Source organism: Protopterus annectens, chromosome 2.part2 (genome assembly GCF_019279795.1).
Source record: "Protopterus annectens isolate FY-2018-M chromosome 2.part2, PAN1.0, whole genome shotgun sequence".
Classification (NCBI taxonomy): Eukaryota; Metazoa; Chordata; order Ceratodontiformes; family Protopteridae; genus Protopterus; species Protopterus annectens.
In genome coordinates, this window is record NC_056730.1 from 139918747 (window position 1) to 139944440 (window position 25694).

The window sequence follows — 25694 nt, forward strand, 5'->3', positions numbered from 1 at the left end:
ATTTGTCAAGGTTTCTCTTGAAGAGTGTTAGCGAGGAGCTCTACCTAATGTAGGCTGGAATCTTGTTCCAAAGCAAGGGAAGTCTCTGGGACAGGAATCTATCCCTCCAGCACTTCCTATTTATTGTTGTGGTGAGGTTTAGATCCCTAGAGTGTGTGACTCGAGGGGATAAGGTTTTCTTTAGGTGGAGCATGTCCAACAATTCTGGGTTGGACATGGCCTTGTATGTCAGGCAGAGATCACCTCTGAGTAGGCGGTATGCAACAGAGTACAGCTGGAGTTTTCAGTCGGGCTGCATAGGGCATCTGTTTGAGGCCAGTGATCCTCTTGGTGAGGTACTTCTGTGGGCTTTCCAGCTATTGCAGGTGTCTTGTAAGGTACATCCCAAATGGGGCGTTGTACTCTATGATGGGTCTGATGAGTGATGAGTAGAGGGGCACAATGACCTCTTTTGATCTGGATGCAAACCCTTTTGTGATTAGGTGGGCCACATAGAAGGATTTTCTAACCACTTTGGCAGTGTGATTATCAAAGGAGAGATTACCATCTACTTGGGTCCCCAGATCCCTTATTACGTTTTCCATATTTAGGGGGCTACCACCTATGTGGTAGTTTGTGTGTACTTTGATTTTTCCAAAGGGGATGACTGTGTACTTTTTGGCATTTAGCTGGAGACTATGATTTTGACACCAGATCATGCCCATTACTTCCAGCAATGACATCAATGCCGCCCGTCTCCCTCTAATAGCGGATGAACAGGCAGGGTAGTTCGTTTAGACACTTTACATAGAAACATCAGGATGGACAGCAGCATCATAAAATATAAACAAACTGATTAATAAACAGACCTTACAGACATACATACTTACACCTCAACAGTTTACTACAAAATGGCAGTCAGGCTCATACGTGCTCAGCATTTATACACTTGTGCAAGCTCTTAGACAGCTTCTTAAAGATACATACACACACATTGATCTACTATCAAGATATGAAGGATGCTGCATAATACTGATCCTAAGAAACAAAGTGCTCTATTAGAGTTCCACAATATTGCCCAGCTTTCTATATTTGTCATAAAGGAGGCTCAGAATCCCTGTCTGGCAGCCAGAATAGTTACCACACAGATGTAATACCAGCAAACATTATAATTAAAGCACCAAACCAATTACTCCCAAGCAAAGTCACTACCAGCTGAAGTAAATATGTCAGGATTATCATTTTTTTTTTTAATATAAAAAAGAGTTATGGACTCACCATAACATTCTGTTTGTGTTGTTCATTTTCATCTTCAACTCGTGGGCTTGGATCAGACTATGCCACTTTTTCCAACTCATGGAACACAAACTCTTGAGCTCCTCCCTTTACCCATAATGCCCTAGTCACATAACATACATCAGATCTTGTTTTCTGCCCCTTGTACCTGCAAGGCAGTAAGTAAAGAAACTATCTTCGACTCAAAGGAACAGTAGCTCCTCCAACATATTTCGATCTTTCCTACAGTCAAGCAAGGAGGGAGTTGGTGGGAAAAAAGTTGAGGAAGAATTAAAATGGACAACACAGATGGAAAGTTATGGTGAGTATATAACTACAGGATGTTGACATTTTCATTCATTCCTCAACTGTTGGGATAGAGTCTCCAGCTACCTACATCCCGGGAGGACTAAGGAAGGATATTACTGAGCACCACTGAGCCAACGGCTGCTCTTCCTGTAGAGACCAGTTCCAATTTGTAATGAGCAATAAAGGTACAAGAACTAGACCAAGTTGCAGCTGCACAAATATCATCCAAGGAAGTTCTACCCAAAAAGGCTAAAGAGGTTGCCATAGATCTAGTGGAATGGGCTTTCAGTGATTTTGGTAAAGGCAAACACACTTTTTTGTACACAAACCTATACAAAAACAGTCAACCATTTGGCTAAAGTTACTTTAAAAACTGGTTTTCATAATTTTGTTTCTGAAAAAGAAAAAAATTGCTTTATTTCCTCAAACTTTTGGTTCTGTAAAGATAAAAACATTGTCTTTAGCATTCAATAGAAGTAGCATTCTCCTTTATTTGTGAAATTTGGAAAGAATGGACGGTTGATAACCTGATTAATATTGGATTCTGTCACCACCTTAGGAAGAAAGGATAGACTGGTCTGTAAAGATCCTCTATGCTTAAGAAAAATCAAGTAAGTAGGTTTAGATGACAGAGCTTGTAATTTCGATACTCTTTGGTTGCTATTACTTCTGCCATTAAAGTTTTCCAGGTCACAAATTTTGGTTCACACTTGGCCGATGCTTCAAAGGGGATTAGGTTAAAGATTTAATTTATTTATTTATTGACATTTTTAACCAGGTAAGTTCAGCTGCCCATTTTCAGTGGGGACCCAAGGAGAAAATCTGTAGAAAATTAACAATTACTAAAGTTACAAAGCTATAATCAACAGAACATAAGTCTACGAGCAAGTAATAGCATGACACAAGTCTATTAACAACTAACTAATCTATTAGGGTCTATATTGAATTCTTGAACGCTGACAATGTCGAATCTGACATTGTCGGCACAAGAATAGCAAAACTGCAGAACGAAAAAGTAAACGGAAATCTCCGTAAGGGGAGATTTCCGTTTACTTCAATGTGATGTGGCCTCAGAGTTGGTATATTTAATTAGCGGGGGGGGGGGCTTACCCCCCCTGCCTACACCATTTAGTTTTTTTATTTTTTGTTTTAATTTTTTTTTTCGATGTTTCGATGTTTTAACAATTCAATCACCAAGGGTCGACCTTTAGTGATTCGAACTGTTAAATATTCGATGTTCCAATACAGACCCAATCTATTAAATATTAAAAAAAAAAAAAAAAAAAAAAAAAAAAGGGGTGTGTGAAGACAGACTGCAAAACAATGTTTAAATCCTAAGGAGTGGGATCTTTTAACAGAGGTCTAAGTAGGAAAGATCCTCTGAGAAAAGCTTTGCAAAGTTTGGAGAATGCCACAGTTGAATTATTTACTCCGATGCAAAAATTAGAATTGGCAACTAACTGTACTCTTACAGTAGAAGAGCTAGCACCTTTACTGAAAATTGAAAAAGTAAAAAAAACCTTGTGAATCAGTGCTAAAAAGTGGTCTAAATTCCCAAACAAATCTTTTCCATTTACATTTGTAAAGTTTCCTGGTGGAAGCTTTGTGGAATGATGAAAAGAATGGGATGGACAGGGGAGGACAGTCTGGGGTGTCTAGCAATCAATGGAACTGGAGAAAGCATGTGGTTAACTTGAAGCCTGGAATGCCCAGATGAGTCAAGTCGGTCAGGTGAGACAGTAGGTCTGGACATGGATCCAGGGTGGAGAAACATTAGGCCAAAGGAAAGGAAACCAAACCTGATGAGACCAGTAAGAGGCAATGAGAATAACCGTGCTCTTCAATCAAGATGCTTTCTGAAGCAATTTGGGGGCAAGGGGTAAAGGGGGATAGGCATAAAGGAGACTGGAGAGCCAATTATGAAAAAGAGCAACCCTGGCTGACTCTCCCACAGGGGGATTATGGCAAAGAACCTGCTGCACTTGTTCAGGGGAGATGCAAAGAGATCGGAGCATGGTTGTCCCCACTGAAGGAAAATCCTCTCTGCCACTTTCATGTTGACAGTCAGTACAGTTGTGTAAAATCTTACCATAATAGTAAATGGCCTTCTCTTTACTGTTGCAATAATCATTATAGGTTCATAGGATGACACTAGACAATTGGCTTGGAGGCCCTTATAAGCTTAGCGAAGAATTTCACCCATGTTCCCTCAAAGTCAGTGCATGTTTCCCCTGTCCATCAGGGACACAGGTAGGATCCCAAGGGTACATTTTCTGTTTCCCATGCAATCATCCAAGTTCCTCAAAGACATGGAGAGGAAATCTATTCCACAGATGGAGTCTTTGGGACACAAACCTATCCCGTCAACAAGTTCTATTAATGTCACAGACCGGGGTTAAGGCCTTGCGTGCAGGTTGCGTGAGTGGAGTTTATCTTATGGATATACAGCATTAGTGATCCCCTGCCAAGGGAAGCCCAACATCCGGCCTGTATACCAAAGTCTTTAGGCTGCTTTAAGGTATATCGTATGTCATACATCCTCCTTGCATAGCACAGGGCATAAAGGTGACATCTGGATGTACCAACCTCAGAATTGACAATCACAGTAGGATTGCCAGTCCACAGAAAAGAAAAGATAAATCAGTTCATCCAGAAGAGAAATGGACCAGGGAGTGGAGGGAAGAGAGTGAATACTGCAACAGTGAATTAGAGAAGGCCCTCTACAGTTATGGTAAGATATTACAATTACACAACTGTAGTATGTCCTTCCATTTCACTGTTGCAGCATTCATCACATTAGGGAGAGTGCCAAAGCTCAGGAAGAAAATTGGGAGGAGGAAGGACCAGCAGAGCCCTCTAGGAATTCAGGAAGGATCCTCCCAGCAAAAACAGCTCTAGCTCTGGAGATTCCATCCAACTTGTAGCACTTGGCAAAGAAATGGGCATTCAGAAAAATGATCAAGCTATGGCGTTCGGAAAGGTGGCAAAGAAGTTCTGAGGTTGGTACGTCTGGATGTTACCTTTATGCCCTATGCTACACAAGGGGCACGTGTGATGTACAGCATACCTTAAAGCAGCCTAAAGGCTTAGGTATACTGGCCAGATGTCAGGCTGCCCTTGGTAGGGTATCCCTAATGTAATTCAATACTGCAACAGTGAGATGGAAGGATATTACTCATGATGCATTAGAATAGACCTGCTTAACTTATCTGTAATCACGCTGGATTCCCTGGAACGTGTGTTGCTATAAGAAAACAGTGGGATGAGATCACCCATTGCCATATTCTCATAGGTTCAACAGAGAGGGTGATATTTGGATCCCCCTTGTTTGCTGATGCACCAAACTACAGACACAGTTTTCATTTGGATCACAATAGTCCCGGTGGGGAGAGTGTCTTAAATGTCTGCAATTCTAGGATGACAGTTAATTTCCAGGACAGTGATATGCATGTTGGCCACTTCAGAGGTCTTTCCCAAGAAGCGACTCCCATCTCAATATGAGAGGTGTCCGTAGTCACTATGGCCATGGGTTGGAGAACAAAGGGATGACATTCTTGTACTTGACTGAAGTGTATCCACCACAGAATGTACTTTTTACAAGTCTGCATTATTTTGACCTGACTAGATAATGGCTGATGGAGAATGGACCAATGGGTATCAAGTGTCCACTGAAGAATCCTCATATGGTACCAGAATGATTGCCATTGACATGGACCCAAACTCTTGTAGGATCAATCGAGCTGACAGAGAAGAACTTTGAATGATCTTTTTGACCTGAAACTGAACGGTTTGAACTCTGGTCAAAGGGAGAGAGGCTGTTTGTGCGAGTGTACTGAGTAAAGCACCGATGATTTCCAATATCTGTGCTGGTTCAATATGAGATTTGTTATAATTGACAGAAGTCCAAAGAAAATAGCATAACTGAAGTATGTAGCCTCAAGCTTGAATCAGATGATGCCTGGTCACAGTGGTTATGAGCCAGCTGTCCAAATATGGAAACACCTGGAATTCCTCCAGTCTCAAGTGAGCTGCTACTACTGCCATACACTTGGTAAACACTTTGGGGGCTGTGATGAGAAAAAGAGCAGAGCTCTGAATTGGTAAAGCATAGATAGCTCCTATATCGTCTGATCATTTCTGTGCGATAGTAGTCAGCCTTAAGATCTATCAAGCACATCCAGTCATTCTTGTGCAGAAAAGGCAAGATGGACTGAACTGTGACCATATGGAACTTTGTGTACTGAACTGACTGATTTAGATTGCCAAGATCCAAAATTGGTCTCCAGTCCCATTTTCTATGACACTAAAAAGAATTTTTAACAAGTTCCGTACTCTTACTGGTCTGGGGGTCCTCTTGTTTGACCTTCTAGCAGCTTGTTTATTTCTACTGCTGCAGTTTCCCTCTGATTGGGTTGAACTCTGGGGATTTTGTTTACTACTAGTGGGGGGTGGATGGGAAAATGGTATTATACAACCTCTGAATATTATCCTCTGTACCCATGAATCTTGTAATTTCTAGCCAGGATCTCTGGTGCAGGGATTAAATCAACCCCTAACTGCCTGCAGAGATGGACAGTCAGGTCTTCTTTCAGAAGCACTAATAGGATCAGTCAAGAGAAGGTATACCTGGTTATGAGGATCACCTCTGCTGTGGGAATGGAGTCTTCTATTAGGAGTTCCACCTCTGCCCCTGGGAGAACTGTCACTCCATGGACCTTGAAAGGACCCTGGGATTTTTTGAACCACATTATCCGTTCGCCTCGTTGGTTTCCTAGGAAAGGACTGTTGAGGAATCAAAAAATGTACACCCACATCTGACAGGGTTTTTCCCTTCCTACTCAAACCCAGAGAGTGCATATTTTACTATGGGGCCAAATAAAGAACTTCCAAAGGAAGCACTGACGAAGGAAGATCTAAAGGGTTCTACAAAGTCTCACAAGTGAATCCAGGCATGTCTTCTGATGGAAATGCCTAAACCCGCCGCCCGTGAGGTACCTTCAGCTGCATGGGAGAGGAGCCTCATGGATGAATTTGAAATGGACTGAAGAGTAGTCAACTGTGAGGAAATAGTGCTCTCTACCTCATAGGATATGGTCCCAGTAAGGAATATGGAGCTCCTTAATCAAATCCCTTTTAAGTCTTGTGAAGTGTGCCAAATAGTCCAGCAAACTAACAGCATAAGTCACTGAAGCAGACACTTCCCAAATCTGTGCAGCACCCTGGCGTCCCTGTTAGGGGGTGGAGAGAGGAACTTTGTTCTGCTAGTTTCTTCTTAGTGACCCCCACTATGACCATGGCATCAACTGGTACACCCTTGCTCCAATAACTATCCTTCAGTGGTGCCAGAATGCTAACTGGTCTCTTAGGGATAGGTTCAATGGTATCAGGCTCCTTCCATGCCTGCCAAGAGAGACCAAATCAATGAGATCATTGGTGGGCGGAGTCACCCAGGAGGAAGATGGGCCAGTGCTAAAGGCCTCCAAGAATGCAGACCCCTCTTGGGAAGAGTTGACAAGGGACCCAACTACCACTTTCTTTTAGGAGTTCTAAGATTACTCCAAATAAGAAGTCATTGGGTGGTGATCTGGGGGATCCTCTCCCCTTTATCAAAGTTGGTACCTTCTGTGACAGACTCTACGAAGTGTCCAAGTGCCTCCTTTTACACTTCCTCTTCCTGAGCACTTCTTCACTGGGATGCTCCAGAGAAGTGTCAGAAGAGATTACTATATCCTGCCAGGTAGTTCGGAGACTGGTTTGGGCTGGTTATCCCAGTGGCACAGTTGACTGAGGCAATGGACGCATAGTTGTATGGAGTTGGATAGTTGGAGGCAAAGAGGGAACAGAAGTCAGAACTCTGGAACAAAAAAAGCTCTCTCCACTACACCTAATGCAGAATGCCTCATAGAAAAGGAAACTGATGGATCATTTAAGGCTCTCTTCACCCCGAATGCAAACTGCTAGAGGAAGAGGTCTGAACTGAATTGTCTAGCACCAATCTTTCGAGGGGCAGAGACAGCTCAGACAGCTTCGGAGTAGACTGACACCATGGAGCCGGCATTGAAACTACAGCTCAAAATAGTCAAGCTCCGAAGTGCTTGGAGTTGGACCACTCAGTTGCCACAAGAGTTGAAGGTGCCAGCATCTTTGGATCCAAGGTGGACTCCACGATTTTTGGATCCAATGGCTCTGAAACCAAAGGTCTGATAAGAGAAGGGGCTAATAATGGGGGAGTAGCACTGACAAGGGTCTGTTGACCAGATAGGGTTGAAGCCTGAAGAACTCCCATTTGAATATGTTGTGAGGAATTTTTTCATCCTTCTGTCAACATCAGCTTCTGTCAGACTCTTGGATGATCGAACACATGCTGTAGAAGGTGGTCTAGAGGTGTCAATCCAGGTGAATATTCCAAAAAGGGGGAATGGAGAAGAGAAAGGATCTGGTCGCTGTTGAGGTGATTGGATCAGAGGAGATTGCCCTGAGCCTGGTCCAGGATCTGAAGTGGTCAGATCCAATACTTGAGATACTTTAATGGGAGGTTCAAAAACCCAGAGTCTAAGAGGGTAGACTTATCCAGATATCTCTTTCTTGGCTGTTTAGGATAAGAATCTCCCTTCTTATCAACTTTCTGCGGGTTTGAGCCCCAGGGGATGTCAAAGCAGGTTTAGAGGGTAGCAAACCTCTTGCAATTAATTTGTTCTGTCAAGGCCCATAAATTGAAGGTTTTACATGTCACAATCAGAATAACTGAGAGATGTGCCTAAACAATAGACACACAGTGTGTGTGTCTGAATTTGGAATTTTATGGCCGCAGGCCACACACTGAAACCAGATGGTTTCTCAGACATAGTAACCAACTAGAAAAGAATTAGGTAAGAAGGTTTTTTTTTTTTTCTTTTTAAACACTAAGAAAGGAAACAAGAAAAATACCAATTGTAAAAACAGAAGTACTTAAGTACAAAGGAAATACTAACAATGATATTTAAGGAATACTATAAGGAAGAGTATAAAGATTTTCTGTACACATACAAGGGTAATAAAAGGGAGGAAACGCAAGAAAGATCAACATATAAAAGTTTCAACTGACAAATACAGAATGCCACGTCAGTACACTAAGGCAGCAAATGATATGTTAGACGATTAGGGCATTATGGATAAAGGGAGTAGCTCGAGAGTTTGTGTCCCATGAGCTGGAAGTAGTCGCCAAGTCAAATCCCAGGTTTGGGTCAAAACCCAATAGTTGAGGAATGAATGAAAATGACAGCATCAAATCATGTTACCTGCTAGAAGTAAACAGTAACAGTGAAAGACCGGTTTCACCTGCTCTGTAAGACTTAAACAAGTCCATCACTTCCCACTCTGACATGATCCAACCTGTATTTCTTTTGTAATAGCAATGACGGCTCTTAACGTAAAGAGCATTTTCTCATTCAGGCTTGTGTATTATGTAATTTGTATTTGTCATCTCCAGTTTAACGAATACCTTTAACAGTACTAATCTGTAATACTGACAGAAATTTTATACACAGCTGCTTGCTGGGTTATGATTATATGAACTGTTTCAGTTTACTGGGATTTGTCATAACATTTCAACTGGAGTTTTTCTTCATGCTTTCCCTATACTGAGTATAAGCAACATGGTAAACAAAGCATTAAGTAAACAGAGTGCTTAAATCAGCCAGTGATGAAATGAGATACTGTAGAACAGTAACAAGATGGCCACAGAACTTTACTATGCAGTAACACTACTGGTAAATTATTCTAAGACACTGCTTTACCTCATCAGGACATACCATACAATACCACAGTCGCTCTTCACTGTAAAACAGTGGCTCTCATCTATAATCCACTTACCCTTCCAAGTGAGATAAATGAGTTAAGAGAGAAACATACCAGGTACTTTGAAATAAAGTCCTATAACAAGACTGTCTCTGCCATAAAGGGTAGAAGACTTCGTATACATTTACTCTGACTTCTAACCCCCAGAGCCAATACATTCGGTATAACAGCCAACTGTTTCAAGAATTATTTAAGCAGTCTGCTCAATAATCATTGCATCACATCACATCAGCAAGTAAACACCATCCCAACTCACTTTTATCACATGATTCAGTTAATTTTGTCTTTAACGCTACCATCAAACTTCCTCCTTGAAAGACATTTGTAAATATGTATGTATTACTATGAACAGTACAACTTTTACTGCCATTTTGTTCAACTAAACCTGAAATAGTAATACAATCTTTATATTATTTAATCCCATAACGTGTTCAACACACAAGAGCCATCTTTGAAACAGTTCCATATTAACGAGACTTTACATATCTGGGTAATACAATGATACACAGCACCATGGAACTTGGAATAACCACAACACTAAGTTTATTTGTGTCTTTTGGCTTTTCCCGGTTAGGGGTCGCCACAGCGGAACTCCGGTCCGCTAAAGATTGGTAGTTGATTTTTACGTGCCGAGTTACCAGCCCTGACGCACAACCTTCAACAAAGGTACGCCCATTCACGCACGTCTCCACGCAGAAGATGCTCTAGCTGAGAATCGAACTGGACAGCGTCTTACTTAGGTTCATAGGTTCATACTAGGCTATCTGCCCTAGGGCATTTATAAGCCTAGCCAGAGTGTGTGTGGCTTTCACCACCCCTTAGGATGAGAATACTATACCCATTAGTTTGCTGTGCCTCTGTCCAGCAGTGACACAGAGATGATTCCTGGGGTAAACCTACGATCTCCCATCCACTCAAGATTTCTCTTGAACAGAGTCAGTGAGGGGCTCTGCCTCACATGGACTGGAATTCTGTTCCATAGTGTAGGGAGTCTCTATTTGATGAATCTGTCCCTCCAGCACGTCCTATTTATATCCGTGTTTAGGTTTAAGTCTCTTGCTCTCGTGGCTCTGGTGGATTTGGATTTTTTGAGGTGGAGCATGTCCATTAACTGTGAGGCGACAACGCTTCCGCAGCATCACCACTGCAGGACAACCACAACACTAAGTAAAATATCAAAATGTTCAGCATTTCTAATGCAAAACAGATCTTCGTATTTTATGCTCCCCTTATGGTTGTCCCCCTAACAGTTTTTTGCTGGGATTTCCAGCATCCTGCTATTATATCAGGAAGGACTGAACCTAGAAAACCAGACTACCCGAATTGGTACACAGACTACTACATGTCCATGTTAACAGTAGCTAAAAAAAGGGATTTTTGTAATACAACATCATGTTAACATTCACTGCAGGTGAATTCCTTTGCATTGTAATGGAAATTACACAATTAAATTGTCTGATCTTCCACAGAAGTAACTGAGTTTTGATTACCCAAAAAGCTTTGCAATTAGGGCCTGAATCTTGGCATTACATTACTCTGTATATATTTTATTTTTTCATTTACATATGAGATTTCAGTGAAATCTAATTTAAAAAACCTCAGATTCCTCCATCTCCTTTTTTGCTTGCCCAAAAGGTGAAGCCATAACTGTTTTTCTGTCACAGTCATCCCTCCCAACGACACAAAGTGACTTGCTGTCTACGAAAACTTCATTTGCACATGACTAAGGCAGATTGTGAGACATTAAGTACATTCCGTTTGCTGTTTCCACATTCTTCGTAAACATGCTGTAATTCCTTCCATTACTGTCTAACACTTTCAGATTTCACAACCTATAGTTAAAACACTGTACATTTGCAAAACAGTAGTGAATCCCCTTTTACTGAGCAGATAACATCTGCACTTCTGCAATTACTGCTTATTTCTTTCTGCTGAGAAAGCCTACACTGTAAGATGGGTGACTATGGTGAATAAAATGGGAGCACTGTCATTTTCTATCCTTGCTTCTTTAGTTGTGGTTTACATTAGATTTCAGTTCCATCAGCAACATAATATTTAATGCACGAGACAATAGTCTTTTCTTAATGCAAGATCCTTTACCGGTACACTAGAAACTAGCAAGGTGTTCACCTTTAAAAAGTCATGAGCACTGCCACAAAGTCAAAAAAATGAAAACACATTTAATCAATTGTTTACGGTTTCTCTTAAAATATGTTCAGACTGAAGTTGGAGCAACAAAACGTTAATTCTTATTTTTTTTCCCATCAATACTTACTTCATAGGCCATGTATACTGAGAAGATTACTATGCCAAAATTGTACACTACCATAATTTGTTTGAGATCGAATGGTTTTCTGTTTTCCATAAGCTTTGGTCCAAGAGATACAACAAAATAGAGGTAGGCACCAATGACAATGGTCTGTGGCAGGGGAGAGGACATGAGGAGCCAGTCTTCCACTCTGGGATCTAGAATAATAAATTCAAACATGAACATTTTGCCCATCTTTGTCATACAACCATCAACAAGTGCACTGCTGGAGTGACCATTATGAAATACAAAGAGCAAAAATGAGCCAAAATAAGACTCAAATTTTAAGCTTTCCATTCACAGTCTTGCCATCTTTTTAAATTATTTAGAGCTAACCCTGACACAATGTAGTACTACAGAAAGCAACCTCACATAACACATACATTAGCAACCACAAAATGAGAAAGACATGTTTTATTTGAAGACCGTCCAGAATGGAAAAATAGCATAGGATGGTGTCAAACTATCTGATGCCTCTTATCCAACTGATTAGTTGTTGCACTAAATCTCTGAGAAAGTTATTAAGACAAACACTCCCACACCATAAGTCACACAGCTCTTCACATACAGCCAGTCAAAGCAAATGCTGAGCAACAAGATAACACATTAAACTGTTAGTACCCATTTCTTTACAAACAGCAGAAAGTACAGTTGTGTACACTTGCCATAAATGTGGATGTTCGAGTGTATTCACTGTTGCAGTCATTACATTTGGGTAATCTACTGGTAGTTTGCCCTCAGTCGGCCTGATTAACAAAGTCTTGGGTCCTGCGTCGGTTGCTGTCCCTTCTTCCATGACGTCAGGGGTATAAAACATGCAGCCGACGACATTACATCAGTTTTTCTTGCCCCAGATGTCAGGTGCCCCCCTAATGGGGAGCAAATAAGCACAAAAACACAAGTATACCTCCAACCAAAAGCAAATACACCAAAAAGGCTTTTAAGCATAGTAAAGGAAAGTAGAGGTATAGACAGAAAAACTAGGGGGCTGGAGGGAGGGTAACCAGGACTGCAACAGTGAATACACTCGAACATCTATATTTATGGTAAGTGTACACAACTGTACTATGTTCTTCGTGTTTCACTGTTGCAGTCATTACATTTGGCTAGATTCCCAAAGCTATGGTTGGGAGGAGGAGTTTATACAGCATTAGGGCCAGCTATAAGGCCCTGCAAGACAGCAGTGGCAAAGCCAGCTCTGGATTTAGAGAAAATTGGTAAATGATAATGCTTGGTGAAAGTATGCACAGAACTCCAGGTAGCTGCTTCTAGGATATCCCTGGTAGGAACACCTCTGAGAGAGGCTGCAGAAGTAGATGCAGCTCTGGTGGAGTGAGATCTGATCCCTGGGGGATAGGTTTTCCATGGTGCTTATAGCAGAAATGAATGCAATGGCTTATCCATTTAGAAATGGTTTGTTTTGAAATAGCCTTCCCCTCTGCCCCTGCAGCAAATGCTACCAGCAATTGTTCAGATTTTCTTCGAGATTTAGTCCTGTCCAAGGAGAATCTAAGTTGTCTGTGCATATCCAAGGAATGCAGAATCTGTTCCCCTTTGTTCTGTGGGTTGGGAAAGAAGGTTGGCAAATGAATGGACTGATTAAGAGCCACACTGGAAACCACCTTGGGCATGAAGGATGGATTGGTCCTGAGAGATACCCTGTCCACATGAAAGATGATGAAAGGCTCCACTGCCATAAGGTCTGTAATTCATATATCCTTTCAACTGAAGTGATTGCTAAAAGGAAGTCTGTTTTCCAAGAAAGAAATTTTAAGTCTGCAGTAGCAGCTGGCTCGAAAGGAGGTAGAGTCAGCTTCTCCAAAACAAAGTGAAGGTCCCAGGCAGGGGTAGGAGCTCTCCTGGGTGGTCTCAAGTTTTTTGCCTCTCAGATACTGCTTGAGCAGAGGATGAGAGAAGAGGGTGGTTCTGTGTTATAGTGAGCTGAAATAGCGGAGGCGTGGATTTTAATGGGGGGAAAAGACAGGTCCTTGTGAAGCATCAGTTAAGTATTGCAAAATCTGAGGTAAATTGGGAGCTAAAGAAAAAACAGCTGTAGACCTCTGAAGAAAAAAACGGAGAGCAGCAGAGCGTAGTACAGTCAGGAAATAGCTCAATAAACAGGTGCTTGCCAAGAAACAGGACGTGGATATTAAACGCAGGTTTATTAATTAAAATAATAGCGTTTTCGCTGAAAACAAACACAGCTTCTTCAGAAAAAGAATCCACAGTTTAGCGCCAAGGCTTCCATTTAAAAATAAAACTGAAACATGTCATAATGACATCACTGCTAGATCCACATTCTGAATTAAAGGCACACTAACCATTTGTTAAACTAATAATACAATAAGTTCAAATGAGTAAAACAAGCCTCGAAAAGCAATAAAATCACAGCACAAATATACGAAGCAGTTAAAAGACATTGTTATAGAAATAAGTAATAATATGTGAAGGAATAAATATCAAATAAAATGAATTAATTCTTTGTTAATGTTCTTAGTAACATACAATAGGTAACACTATTGGAAGAACTGTAAAAAATAATAAATCAATGAATAATTGACAGTAAAACGGACCTAGAATTATAATAATAAGGGTCCAACAACTGAGAACCTTATTTTATGTAACTTCTCATTTTGAGAAGAACTGAGATGTTGCAATTCTCGTTAAGGCCAGGGTAGTGGAAGGCATTAAGTCTAATCTGCCATTCCAGTTCATGTAATTCGAGTAGTAAGGATAGTGGGCCCCCTCTAATACTAGGTGGTACATGATCAATCCCCATAAACGAAAATTTGTGGTCAGGAAATTTTTCAATATGCCTAGCTAGAGCATTTTCTTGCTTATTTGTCCTGATGGCATAGACATGCTCGTATATACGCTGGCGAAATTTACGATCCGTCTTGCCAATGTAAAAGGCAGGACAAAGGTGGCAAAAAGCTCCATAAATCACTGATTTTGTGTTACAATTAATTGTATGTCTAATCAAGTATTTACTGTCGTTAACACTGAACGACGTTCCTGTTTTTAAACAGTAACACCAGTTACAGGAGCCACAAATTGTGGACCCTTTCATTTTCACGAATTCAGGTTCATGCCTACCTTGTAGGAGTTCCTTGAGGTTCCTGCCTTTCCTGAAAATAACCCTAGGAAATGGGCCTAATTTTTCAAAAAGGTCTATGTCGTTCCTGATCAAGTCCCAATTCTTATTGAGAATTTTACAAATTCTCCCTGTGTCATTACTGAAAACAGTGATGAAACTAGACACTAAGTTAAGTTTAACCAAGAATTCAGATGGCAAAGGACTATGTGATACAGTTTGATCAACGCTGTCTTGTATATGTTCGACAGGGGTCAGAGATTGGTCCACCTTAAAGTTAAGAAGAGGTTTAAAGATGCCTCTGGCTTTTTTTATTTCTATTTCAAGTGTAATTTCCTCAATCAGTGAAGTTGGATACCCTCTATTTAGAAATTGATTCTTGAGGAGCAAACATTCATCACTGAAAGCTGAATCCGAGTTACACATTCGGACCGCTCTGACAAACTGGCCTTTGACTATGGCCCTCTTTTGTTTGAAAGGGTGTTGACTGGTGTAGTGTAAAAGGGAATTACAATATGTAGGTTTCCTAAACACTCTGGAAAAGTACATTCTGGCATTATCATCTTTGTTAAGCTTGACATCTAGGTAGTCTATAGTTTCGTCCGAAAACATTGATGTAAATTTCAAGAATGAGGTAGTACCATTCATAAAGTCTACCAAAGAGTCAGCTTCAACCTTAGTTCCTTGAAATAAGATGAAAATGTCATCCAGATAACGAGTGTAGAAACATATCTGTTCCTTAAAGGAAAGGTTGGATAAGATGAATTTGGATTCCCAAAAGGCCATGAAGGTGTTGGCCACACTAGCCCCACATGGGGAGCCCATTGCTATGCCTTGTTTCTGTAAAAACACTTTTTCGTTGAAGATGAAAAAGTTAGAATCAAGGACAATGTCAAGTAACTCTGTGACTAGACTAATTTCATTATGTGTGGCACCCAGATCTTTTAATTTGAGACCCACCCATTCGGAAGCTTCCTGGTGTGGTATTGATGTGTATAGGTCAACCACATCTATTGTGAGGAAATTGACTTCTGGGTTATATTCCAAGTTGTCAATACTACTCAGGAAGGACCATGAATCTTTACAAATAGAGGGGATATTCTTTAAGTATTTTAACAAGATGTAATCAATCAACTTGGAACTATTGTAAGTCATAGAAAATCTACCGTCTATTAACGCCCTCATGGGTGGGTTCTCCAAGTTCTTATGTATTTTAGGAATGCCAAACATCATGGGCACTTTTGGGAAAACAATATCTAGAAAATTGTACAGTTCTAAGTCAATTCTACCTTCTAGGTACATATCCCTGAGGTAGCCCCTAATTCTTCTATGCACCCCATCAAGCATCAGTTAAGTATTGCAAAATCTGAGGTAAATTGGGAGCTGCTGTGCTCATCCCTAAAGACTGGTTCTAGGCACAGAATCTTTTCCATTTGTCAGCATAAGATTTTCTAGTACTAGGTCTTCTCGCCACCAAGACGACATTCATCACAGGTTTGCTGAGGGATAAGGGTGAATTTAAGTGATGAGCCAGGCTGCAAGGTTCAATGTTGGAAGCTGAGGGTGCAGAATTTGGTTCTCCTGCTGAGACAGCAGGAAAGGGGTCTGAGGCAGGTGCCATGGAGATATTTGTGATACACTGCGCAGGAGGGGGTACACCAGTGTTGGCGCGGCCAGTCTGGAGCAATTAAAATCATCCTTGGTTTGTCCTATTTGACTATTAGTAGAACTTTGGAGAACAGAGGCAGAGAGGAGAAAGGCGTAGACTAATAGGTTTTTCCAGCTGAAGGACAGAGCATCCACTTTCCAGGCTTGTTTGTGGGGAGTCCTTGTGCAAAACTTGTCCAACTGGTAGTTGGGGGGAGGCAAATACATCTATGTCTGGGCTCCCCCATTCGCTTGTCAACATGTTGAAAAATCTGTGGTTCCAGTTTCCACTCGTGTGGGTCCATGAGGTTTCTGCTTAGTCCGTCTGCCAGTGTATTCAATTTTCCCGGCAGGAATTGAGCTTGAAGGTGCACTTAGTAGCTCACGGCTGTGTTCTACAATGCCATGGCTAGTCTGCAGAGGGGGTAGGAATGTGTAACCTCCTGCTTGTTTATATACCACATAACTATGGTGTTATCCGTCTTTACCATTAGTTGTACTGGAAGAATGTAATCCTTGAAGGCTGCCAGAGCATTCTGTACAGCTAACATTTCTTGTTGATTGATATGTAGGTGCATTTCATTTGGGTTCCATTTGCCCTGAATGCACTTCCCTGCCAGGTGAGCCCCCCCATGCATAGTCTGATGCATCTGTAGTTAGGGTTTGGGTGGCAGGGGGGGGGTAAGTATGAATGAGAGTCCCCCTTTGCTTTGGTGGCAGGCCTCTGCCCACCATAGGAACTCCAGGCGTAGGCAAGGTATGATAGGAATCATTGTTTCCAGGCTGTGACAATGTTGACTCCATAGACTTTTTAGATACCACTGTAGTTTCTTCATATGCAGTCTTGCATATGGAATTAAAAGAGTGCAGGAGGCCATGAACCCCAAGGCTTGCAGTATTTTGTCTTGCAGATAGCAGGGTTTTTGTGGCCACTTGTTTGAAGAAAGTTACCAAATGAATTTGCTTCTCTGGCGTGAGGAAAGCCATCTGGGCAGTTGTATTCAAGCTTGCACCCAGGAATGTAATTCTGTTGATAGGGTACCAGTTGTGATTTCTTTTTGTTTATGGTGTACCCCAGACAAGTTAGAACCCTTTTTACAAACGCCAGATGATTTAGAAGTATGCCCTGGTTTTCTGCCTGAATTAGACAATTGTCCAGGTATGGATATATTTGAATATTTCTTTGCCTGCAAAATGCAATAACTGGAGCCAGGGACTTTATGAATACCCTGGGTGCAGTAGACAAGCCAGAGGGCAATGCAGAGAACTGACAATGCAAGTAGCCTGCTTTGAAGCGTAGGTATCTTCTGCAAGATTCTCCGATTGGGATGTGCAGTGTCTTTGCCTAGTATAGGAAGTAACTGTTGAAGGAGTCCGCATCTTGAATTTTGGAATCTCCAGAAATGTGTTTAGAGTAGACCGGTCCAGGATTGGACGCCATGATTTGTCGAAAAAGCCTGGAATAGAAACCTTGTCCCTTTTCCTCTTCTGGTACTAGTTGAATAGCCAACATGTTTAAGAGGGAAATTACTTGTTTTTGAGCCTCTGCCCACTGAATTGGGGGCAGGTCTGGCCACCTGCTTGGTGTTGACAATGTGTGGAAATGAAATCTGTATCCCTGGGACACTATTTAAAACCCATTTGTCCTGCGTTATGAGTTCCCAGTTCTTTGCATGAAGAGCAATCTTTCCCCCCAAAGGGGCAGTTAAAACATAAGTGTTTGGTAATTTTAAAAGGAAGTCATTGAGACTGTTTACCATAGGGGGGTGTCTTGTTATTTCCAGATTTGGAAGTGGAGGCCCCCCACTGCTTAGTTCTGACAGTCCCCTGGGACTGAAATCTGGGGTTTTTGCTGTGTCTGGGTTTGGCTTGAGAGGATCTGGAAGGGGCTGGAAAGGACCAATTCTTAGTAGGCCAGTGCCTACTAAATCTTGGAGGTTGCACGTATAAGAAATCTTTAACAGTTTGCATAGATTTAGCTTTATCTTCCATCTTTTTTTAGAACTTCTTCAGCCTTATTGCCAAACAGGTGGTCCTGATTTAAAGGAGCATCCAACACTTCGCTTTAACATGATCAGGCAAAGATTGCTCCTTAAGCCAAGCATGCCTTCTAAGCACAGACCCAGTAACAGCCCTGCAGGAGGCCTCTAAAGAATCAAAACCACATTGCAAAGTATGTTTTCCAACTTGTTCAGCAGAATGCATTAAATCCTGTAAATCTTTATTTTCCATACAGTCAGGAATCAACATAATTTTCTGTTTAAGCAGTCCAATAACATGCTGTTGATATTTTAACATATGAAATTGGCAGTTTAAAGCTCTGATTGCCAAGGTTGCAGAAGTATAAACATTTTTACCCCATCTATCCAGCGCCCTGGAGTCTCTATCAGAAGGGGTAGGATTTTTAGCAGTAGAAACCTTAATGCCTCTGGGCCCCTGAGAAATGGTTTCTGGATCTGCAACAGGATTTTTGAAAAGGAACTTGTGGGACTCAGGAACCCTGTAGTATCTGTCAGGTTTACCAAGAGCCGGAGGCAAGGAATCAGGGGCCAAACTGGATTCATAAAAAAAAATCATCAACAATGTCTAGTACAGGAGGTATAGCCAAAGGCCTATGCTGAGGTAGAAGAAGGAAATCCCCAAGCCTCTTCTTTGAATCAGAAATTCCTGGCTTTCCCACTGGAAATGCTCCCTTAAAGTATGTAAAGTTTTCCCAAAAGAAAAATCCTCAGGAGGGGAAGCAGAGGGAATGGAATCCTCCGCATCACAATCCTCATAAGTAGGCATGGACAAATCCAAGTCATTAGAAGAGTCAGAAGAAACAGAGCCCTGATCAGAAAATTCTACCCCTGATTAGAGTAATTAGATCTTCAGACATTTTTATCATTTGTTTTTTAGGCATAGGGGGCTGAACATGCGGCCTGGGTGTCGTTTTTTTAGAAATGGATCGAGATTTAGGCCTTAGTAATGAAAGCGGTGTCGATTTAATATGCAAGTCTGTAGGCCTGAATACACCCTCAGAAGCCAGTGCCTGCACAGCGGCTCCAGACCCATCCAAGGTAGAGACATCCACAGGTTCCATAGGTGAAGCATCTCAAGGCATACCGGACTCTGAATAGGTCTCAGTAGAGGCCTGTGAATCAGACGTAGCGGGTATTAGGGGATGCGAATGCGCCTCTCTGAGTACCGGCGAACTGGCTTAGGAGAAGCGTAGTCAGCAGTTTTGGACCTCTGCAGCCTGTCTCTGGTCTTTATCTTTGCATTTTTTTGGAATCCTGGTAGCTGGATGGCTAACGGATGACATTTCTGGATAATTAAACCAAGAACCAAAATATTTAGAGGCAAAAATGTACCGACGATGGATAGTGCGCTGATTAAATAAAGCACAAAACCAACAGCAAGGTACATTTTGGTCAGGGCCTAGGCAAGGAATACAGTACGAATTAAAATCTTTATGAGGTATTTGCTTTCTACAAGTAATGCAATTAACTTTTACTGACATCGGTAAGGAGCAAGAAAAAGTTTCCCCAACGGGGTACTTAGCTTTAAGTTGAAGACTTCGGTTCTGAAACTCAAAAATTAGAAGTTATGTACCTACCATAACGTTCCATGTTAGTTGTCTTCTCTCGCCTTCTTTCTTGCTGGATGGGTTCGGAGCCGATCCTCGGCTCCGACTCGGCACTTGCTTTAGCTTGAGAACTCCTTTTACCAGCTCGAGGCAACCCTATATCCCATGATGCAAGGCAGAACTACCTCAGATCTCGTTTGGTAGCTAACCTACCCTGCTAAGGACTAACCTAACATAATTTAGGAAACAAGTTCAAAAGAAGAGTCCTCATATGAAGGCTCAGGAGGAAAAACAACCTGATAGGAACTCTTCAAGATCTGTCCAGGCCAGGGGGTAGGAGGGAGGGATGCAAGAAAGAAGGCGAGAGAAGACAACTAAAGTACAGTTTTGTACCTACCATAAATGTAGATGTCCGAACTGGATAGCATCTGCAGTCATAACAACTGGGTTGTCCTGTCGTCAGGCAGCCCTTCAGTCGGCCGGATTCCAAAGTCCGGGTCCGGCTTCGGCTGATGTCGCACTTCACCCGACGTCATCTCTGCTGGTCTCCGGGTATAAAGGCATCAGCCGACGCCATTTTCTTCAGTGTTTCTTGCCCCAGATGCCAGTTGCCCTTCCTGGAAGGGTAATTTTTGGATAAATGCCAATGTTTCCAAAAGGATAGAAGGCAAACTCAGAAAATAAGCATGTATGTACATATATACAAACAAATACACCATAAGAGACTCCCCCCACTAGCTAGCTATTAGGAGGGTAAATACCCTAGGAGTACCACAGAGGGGAAGGAGGGAGGGTAATCCTGACTGCAGATGCTATCCAGTTCGGACATCTACATTTATGGTAGGTACAAAACTGTACTATGTCCTTCATGGATGCATCTGCAGTCATAACAACTGGGTAGAATACCATAGCCAACTAAGGGAGGAGGAAAAAAAAAAAATAGATTATGGTGTGGTTAGGATCCCTTGCAGCACAGCAGTGACAAACCCTGCTCGGGATCTGGAGTACAAAGGTAAGTTATAATGCTTGGCAAATGTATGCACGGAGGTCCAAGTAGCCGCCTCAATAATGTCCTTGGTTGCCACTCCTCGTAAGAAGGCTGTGGTAGTGGCTGTTGCCCTTGTAGAATGAGGCCTTATGTTCTGTGGAATTGGTTTTCCATGGAAGGAGTAACAGAATCGTATGCAATTTCCTATCCATTTGGAGATTGTCTGTTTGGAAATAGCTTTTCCTTCCCTTCCTGTTGCATAGGCTACAAAAAGCTGGTCAGTTTTTCTGCTACTCTTTGTTCTGTCCAGGTAGTAGCGTAGCTGCCTATGTACATCCAAGGAATGCAGCATTCTTTCGCCTCTGTTTTGTGGGTTGGGAAAGAAGGTAGGTAGGTGGATTGCCTGGTTTAAAGACACTCTGGATATCACCTTAGGCATAAACGTAGGATTAGTCCTCATGGACACTCTATCTTGGTGGAAGATTAGGAAGGGCTGTACTGCCATTAGGGCCTGAAGTTCAGAGACCCTCCTTGCTGAGGTTATTGCCAGTAGGAAAGCAGTTTTCCACGATAGATGCTGTAGGTCCGCTGTAGCTGCTGGTTCAAAAGGTGCAGTGTCAATTTTTCTAGCACAAAGTTCAAATCCCAAGCTGGCAATGGTGGTTTCCTTGGAGGTTTTACATTCTTGATTCCTCTGAGGAACTGCCTGAGTAAAGGATGTGAAAAGACAGGTGGATCAAAGCTGTATTCTGCTGAAATAGCTGATGCATGTATCTTGATGGAGGAATAGGACAGGCCTGTATGTAGAAGCTCTGCCAGATACTCCAGAATGTTAGCCATATCTATAATTGACACATCTTTTCCTCTTTCAGTGCTCCAAATGACAAACCTTTTCCATTTTCCTGCATAGTTCCTTCTTGTTGAAGGTCTGCGGGCTTCAAGGATAATGTCTTTAACCCTTTGGGAAAGTTCTGGGTTAGTTGCTGCTATGTGATGTTCCATGCAGTCAGTTGCAACGTTTTTAGGTTTGGATGCATGATGCTGTAGTTGTTCTGAGTTAACATCAAAGGCATCAGGGGTATTGGCCACATGTTGTCCCAAGACATGCTCCTCAGCAATGGGTACCAGTGTTGTCTTGGCCAGTTTGGAGCTATCAGGGTTATCCTTGGACGTTCCTCCTTGATTTTTAGTAATACCTTGTGTATCAAGGGAAGAGGTGGAAATGCATATGCTGTTAGACCTTTCCAGCTGAAGGAGAGCGAATCCACTTTCCATGCAAGTGGGTGGAATGTCCTTGTGCAGAATTTTTTGAGCTGGTGATTGAGAGGGGAAGCGAATAGATCTATCTGTGGCCTTCCCCATTTCTTTGAGATGGTCTTGAAGATGCCCGGGTGTAGCATCCATTCGTGGGCATCCGATGTGGTTCTGCTCAATATGTCTGCTAGAGTATTGTCCTTTCCTGGTACAAATATTGCCTGTAACTGGATGTTGTAGCTGAGTGCCAGGTTCCAAAGCTCCAAAGTCATTCTGCATAGGGGGTATGAATGAGTGCCTCCCTGCTTGTTGATGTACCACATGACTGTGGTGTTGTCTGTCCTTATCATCAAATGGCCCTCTTTGAGAAATGGTCTGAAATTTTGGATTGCCAGTTTTACTGCCAGCATTTCTTTTAGGTTGATGTGCAGGTGAAGTTGATCCTGCGTCCACAATCCTTGTACGCATTTGTCCAGCATGTGAGCCCCCCATCCTAGGTCTGAGGCGTCTGTTGTGATGGTCTGGCTTGCTTGATAGCTGTGAAAGGGTAGGCCTGGGTTTGACTGGCATGCTTGAGCCCACCATAGGAACTCCTGTTTTAGGCATGGGATTAGTGGAATTTCTGCTTCTAGGCTGTGCCTGTGTTGGGACCATAAATTCCTTAGGTACCACTGTAGTTTTCTCATATGTAGTCTGGCATGTGGAACCAAGATTATGCATGATGCCATGTAGCCCAAGGCCTGCAGAACTTTCCTTGCTGTTAACTTGTTCTGTTTTGTTAGAGCCAAGAAGTAAAGAGGGAGTTCTTTTTGTTTTTCTGTGGTTAGGAATGCCATTTGTTTTACAGTGTCCAATTCCGCGCCCAAGAATGTCCTTGTTTGGGATGGTATCAGCCTTGACTTTTGTAAATTGACTGTGTATCCCAGAGCTTGTAGCAAGTAAATGACCCTTTGTAAATCTGTTGTCAGCTTGCTTTTGTTGTCCCCTTGTAGCAGGCAGTCATCCAGGTATGGGTAAATTTGGATTCCCTGTAGTCTGCAGTGGGCGATTACTGATGCCAGGCATTTTGTGAATACTCTGGGCGCAGTAGATAAGCCAAAGGGCAATGCTGAGAATTGATAATGCTCTGATCCTGCAAGAAATCTGAGGTATCTTCTGCAAATTGGTCGAATGGGGACGTGCAGGTATGCCTCCTTGAGATCTAGAGTTACCAGCCAACACTCCTTGCCCAGCATGGGAAGAAGTTGCTGTAGGGTCAGCATTTTGAATTTTGGGACAATGATGTATGTATTTAAGGTGGACAGGTCGAGAATAGGTCTCCAACTTTTTTCCTTTCTTGGAACTAGGAATAGTCTGGAGTAAAATCCTTTGCCTTGTTCTGTTATTGGCACTCTTTCCACAGCTCTCATCTTTGCTAATTGCATTATCTGCTGTAGAGCTTCTGTTTTTTGATTTGGAGGCAGGTTTGGCATTCCTCTTTTGACTGGTAAAGTGTGAAAGTGGAACCGGTAACGTTGGTCTATGGTTTGCAAAATCCACTTGTCTTTTGTGATATAGTGCCAGTTTTGCAAAAATAAGGTTAATTTTCCGCCTAATGGAGCTGCTATTTGTTCCCTGGTAGGCGGATTTAGAGTTAAGTCACTGTGATTGTGCTGTTGTAGTGGTAGTGGCTGTGTCTGTGCCTCTGTTATTACCTTGCCACTGTCGTCCTCTGTAGGCACCTCCTCTGGATTGGTTTCTGCCTCTGGAACGTCTATTCCTGCCCCTTTGGGATCTTGTGGAGTCAGGAAAGGACCAATTTTTGGCAGGCCAGTTCCTGCTAAACCTTGGGGGCTGAACCTGCAAGAAATCTTTAACCGTTTGAACAGATTTTGCCTTTTCTTCCATTTTCTTCATTACCTGCTGGGCAGGTGTACCAAACAAACTGGTCTTATCCATAGGAGCATCTAATAACTTAGCTTTAACAAGATCCAGTAAGACTTGTTCCTTCAGCCATGCATGTCTTCTTATCACTGTGCCAGTCATGGCTGATCTAAATGAAGCCTCCAGTGCATCATAGCCACATTTTAAGGAATGGTTACTAACCTGTTGTATGTTATTTACCATTTCTAATACATATTTCTTATCTATAGAGTCATCAGAGGATAGTTTTTTAGTTAACTGATCAAGCATAAACTCTTGGTATTGTATCATGTGAAACTGACAGTTTAAAGCTCTAGCTGAGAGAGTAGCTGAGGTATAAACTTTTTTGCCCCATCTGTCTAAAGACCTGGCTTCCCTTTCAGAAGGAATAGGGTTTTTTGCTGTGGTCGAGGCTACCGCCTTAGGTCCCTGGGATATAGTTTCGGGGTCTGCAAGTGGGGCCTTGTATAGGTGATGATGAGTGTCTGGGACCCTGTAAAATCTGTCTGGTTTGGCAGGGGCTGGAGGTAAGGAATCTGGTGCAGAGCAGACATCATTAAAGGCATCGTCCACAACAGAGAGGACAGGAGGTATAGCTAAGGGCCTGTGTTGTGGAAGGTGCAGAAAAGTCCTAAGTCTTTTTCTGGAATCTGAGAAATCCTGTTGCTGCCATTGGAATTGTTCTCGCATGGCATGTAAGGTTTCCCCAAAGGAGAATTCTTCTGGTGGAGAAGCAGCTGGAATGGATTCTTCAGCATCTGAGTCTTCATAATTGGAGAAAGGAGCCTCTGGCTGGTCTGTAATATCGGAGTCATCCGCAGAATCATCAGAGGACACAGGCTCGGGGGGCTCTGCCCTAGGTCTCTTCTCTGGGGGCTGAGAGGCCCTGTCTGGGTGAGATTGAGATCCCCTAATTAAGGATATTAAATCTTCTGCCAGAGTAAGCATTTGTGAACTAGAAGTGGGCCTGGTTGAGGGGGGTTTAACAGGCACTGATTTAGTAGACTTGGCTGCTTTAGCCCTGGCAAAGGCCTTAATGGACATGGCTGCAGGAGGCCTAGCAGCACCACGTGCTGGGGTAGAGACATCCAAGGGGATGGTGTCTGATAATTCACAAGGAACCACTGGAGTAGGTAAAATTTCAGAGGCCGATTCAAGTAAGGTGGCAGGAACCTCAGAAGTAGTCAAAGATTCAGCTGTGCTTTGATCAGTTTTCTTGGTTTCGGCCGAAACAGAGACACTCGCGGTTTGCTTAACCATGGTTTCGGCCGAAACCATGGACCGCGAGTGTCGGTCTTTTTCTTTGCGTTTCTTAACAATTTGGGTAGTCGGAGGATCCGACGGCATAATGTACGCAAAATCTGAACCGAAAAACTGTTCAGCAAACTCCGACCGATGCCTAAGCGTTCGTCGGTTGAAGGAAGCACAGGCCGAACAGGCTGCTACGTCGTGGTCTGGGCCTAAACAAGGCAAACAGTAAGAGTGGAAATCTTTATGAGGTATTTGTTTCCCACAAGTTAAACAGTTATTGACT

General features: G+C 42.4%; 1 protein-coding gene across 3 annotated transcripts in view; it reads right to left on the minus strand.

The window, feature by feature from the left end:
* ELOVL7 (ELOVL fatty acid elongase 7) overlaps positions 1–25694 on the minus strand; it is a 1867033-nt gene that overhangs the window by 1353433 nt on the left and 487906 nt on the right. For all 3 annotated transcript variants that reach the window (XM_044063813.1, XM_044063812.1, XM_044063814.1), the window contains exon 3: positions 11675–11865. In XM_044063813.1, the coding sequence (XP_043919748.1) occupies positions 11675–11865 (191 nt within the window). The remainder of the gene's footprint in view (positions 1–11674; positions 11866–25694) is intronic.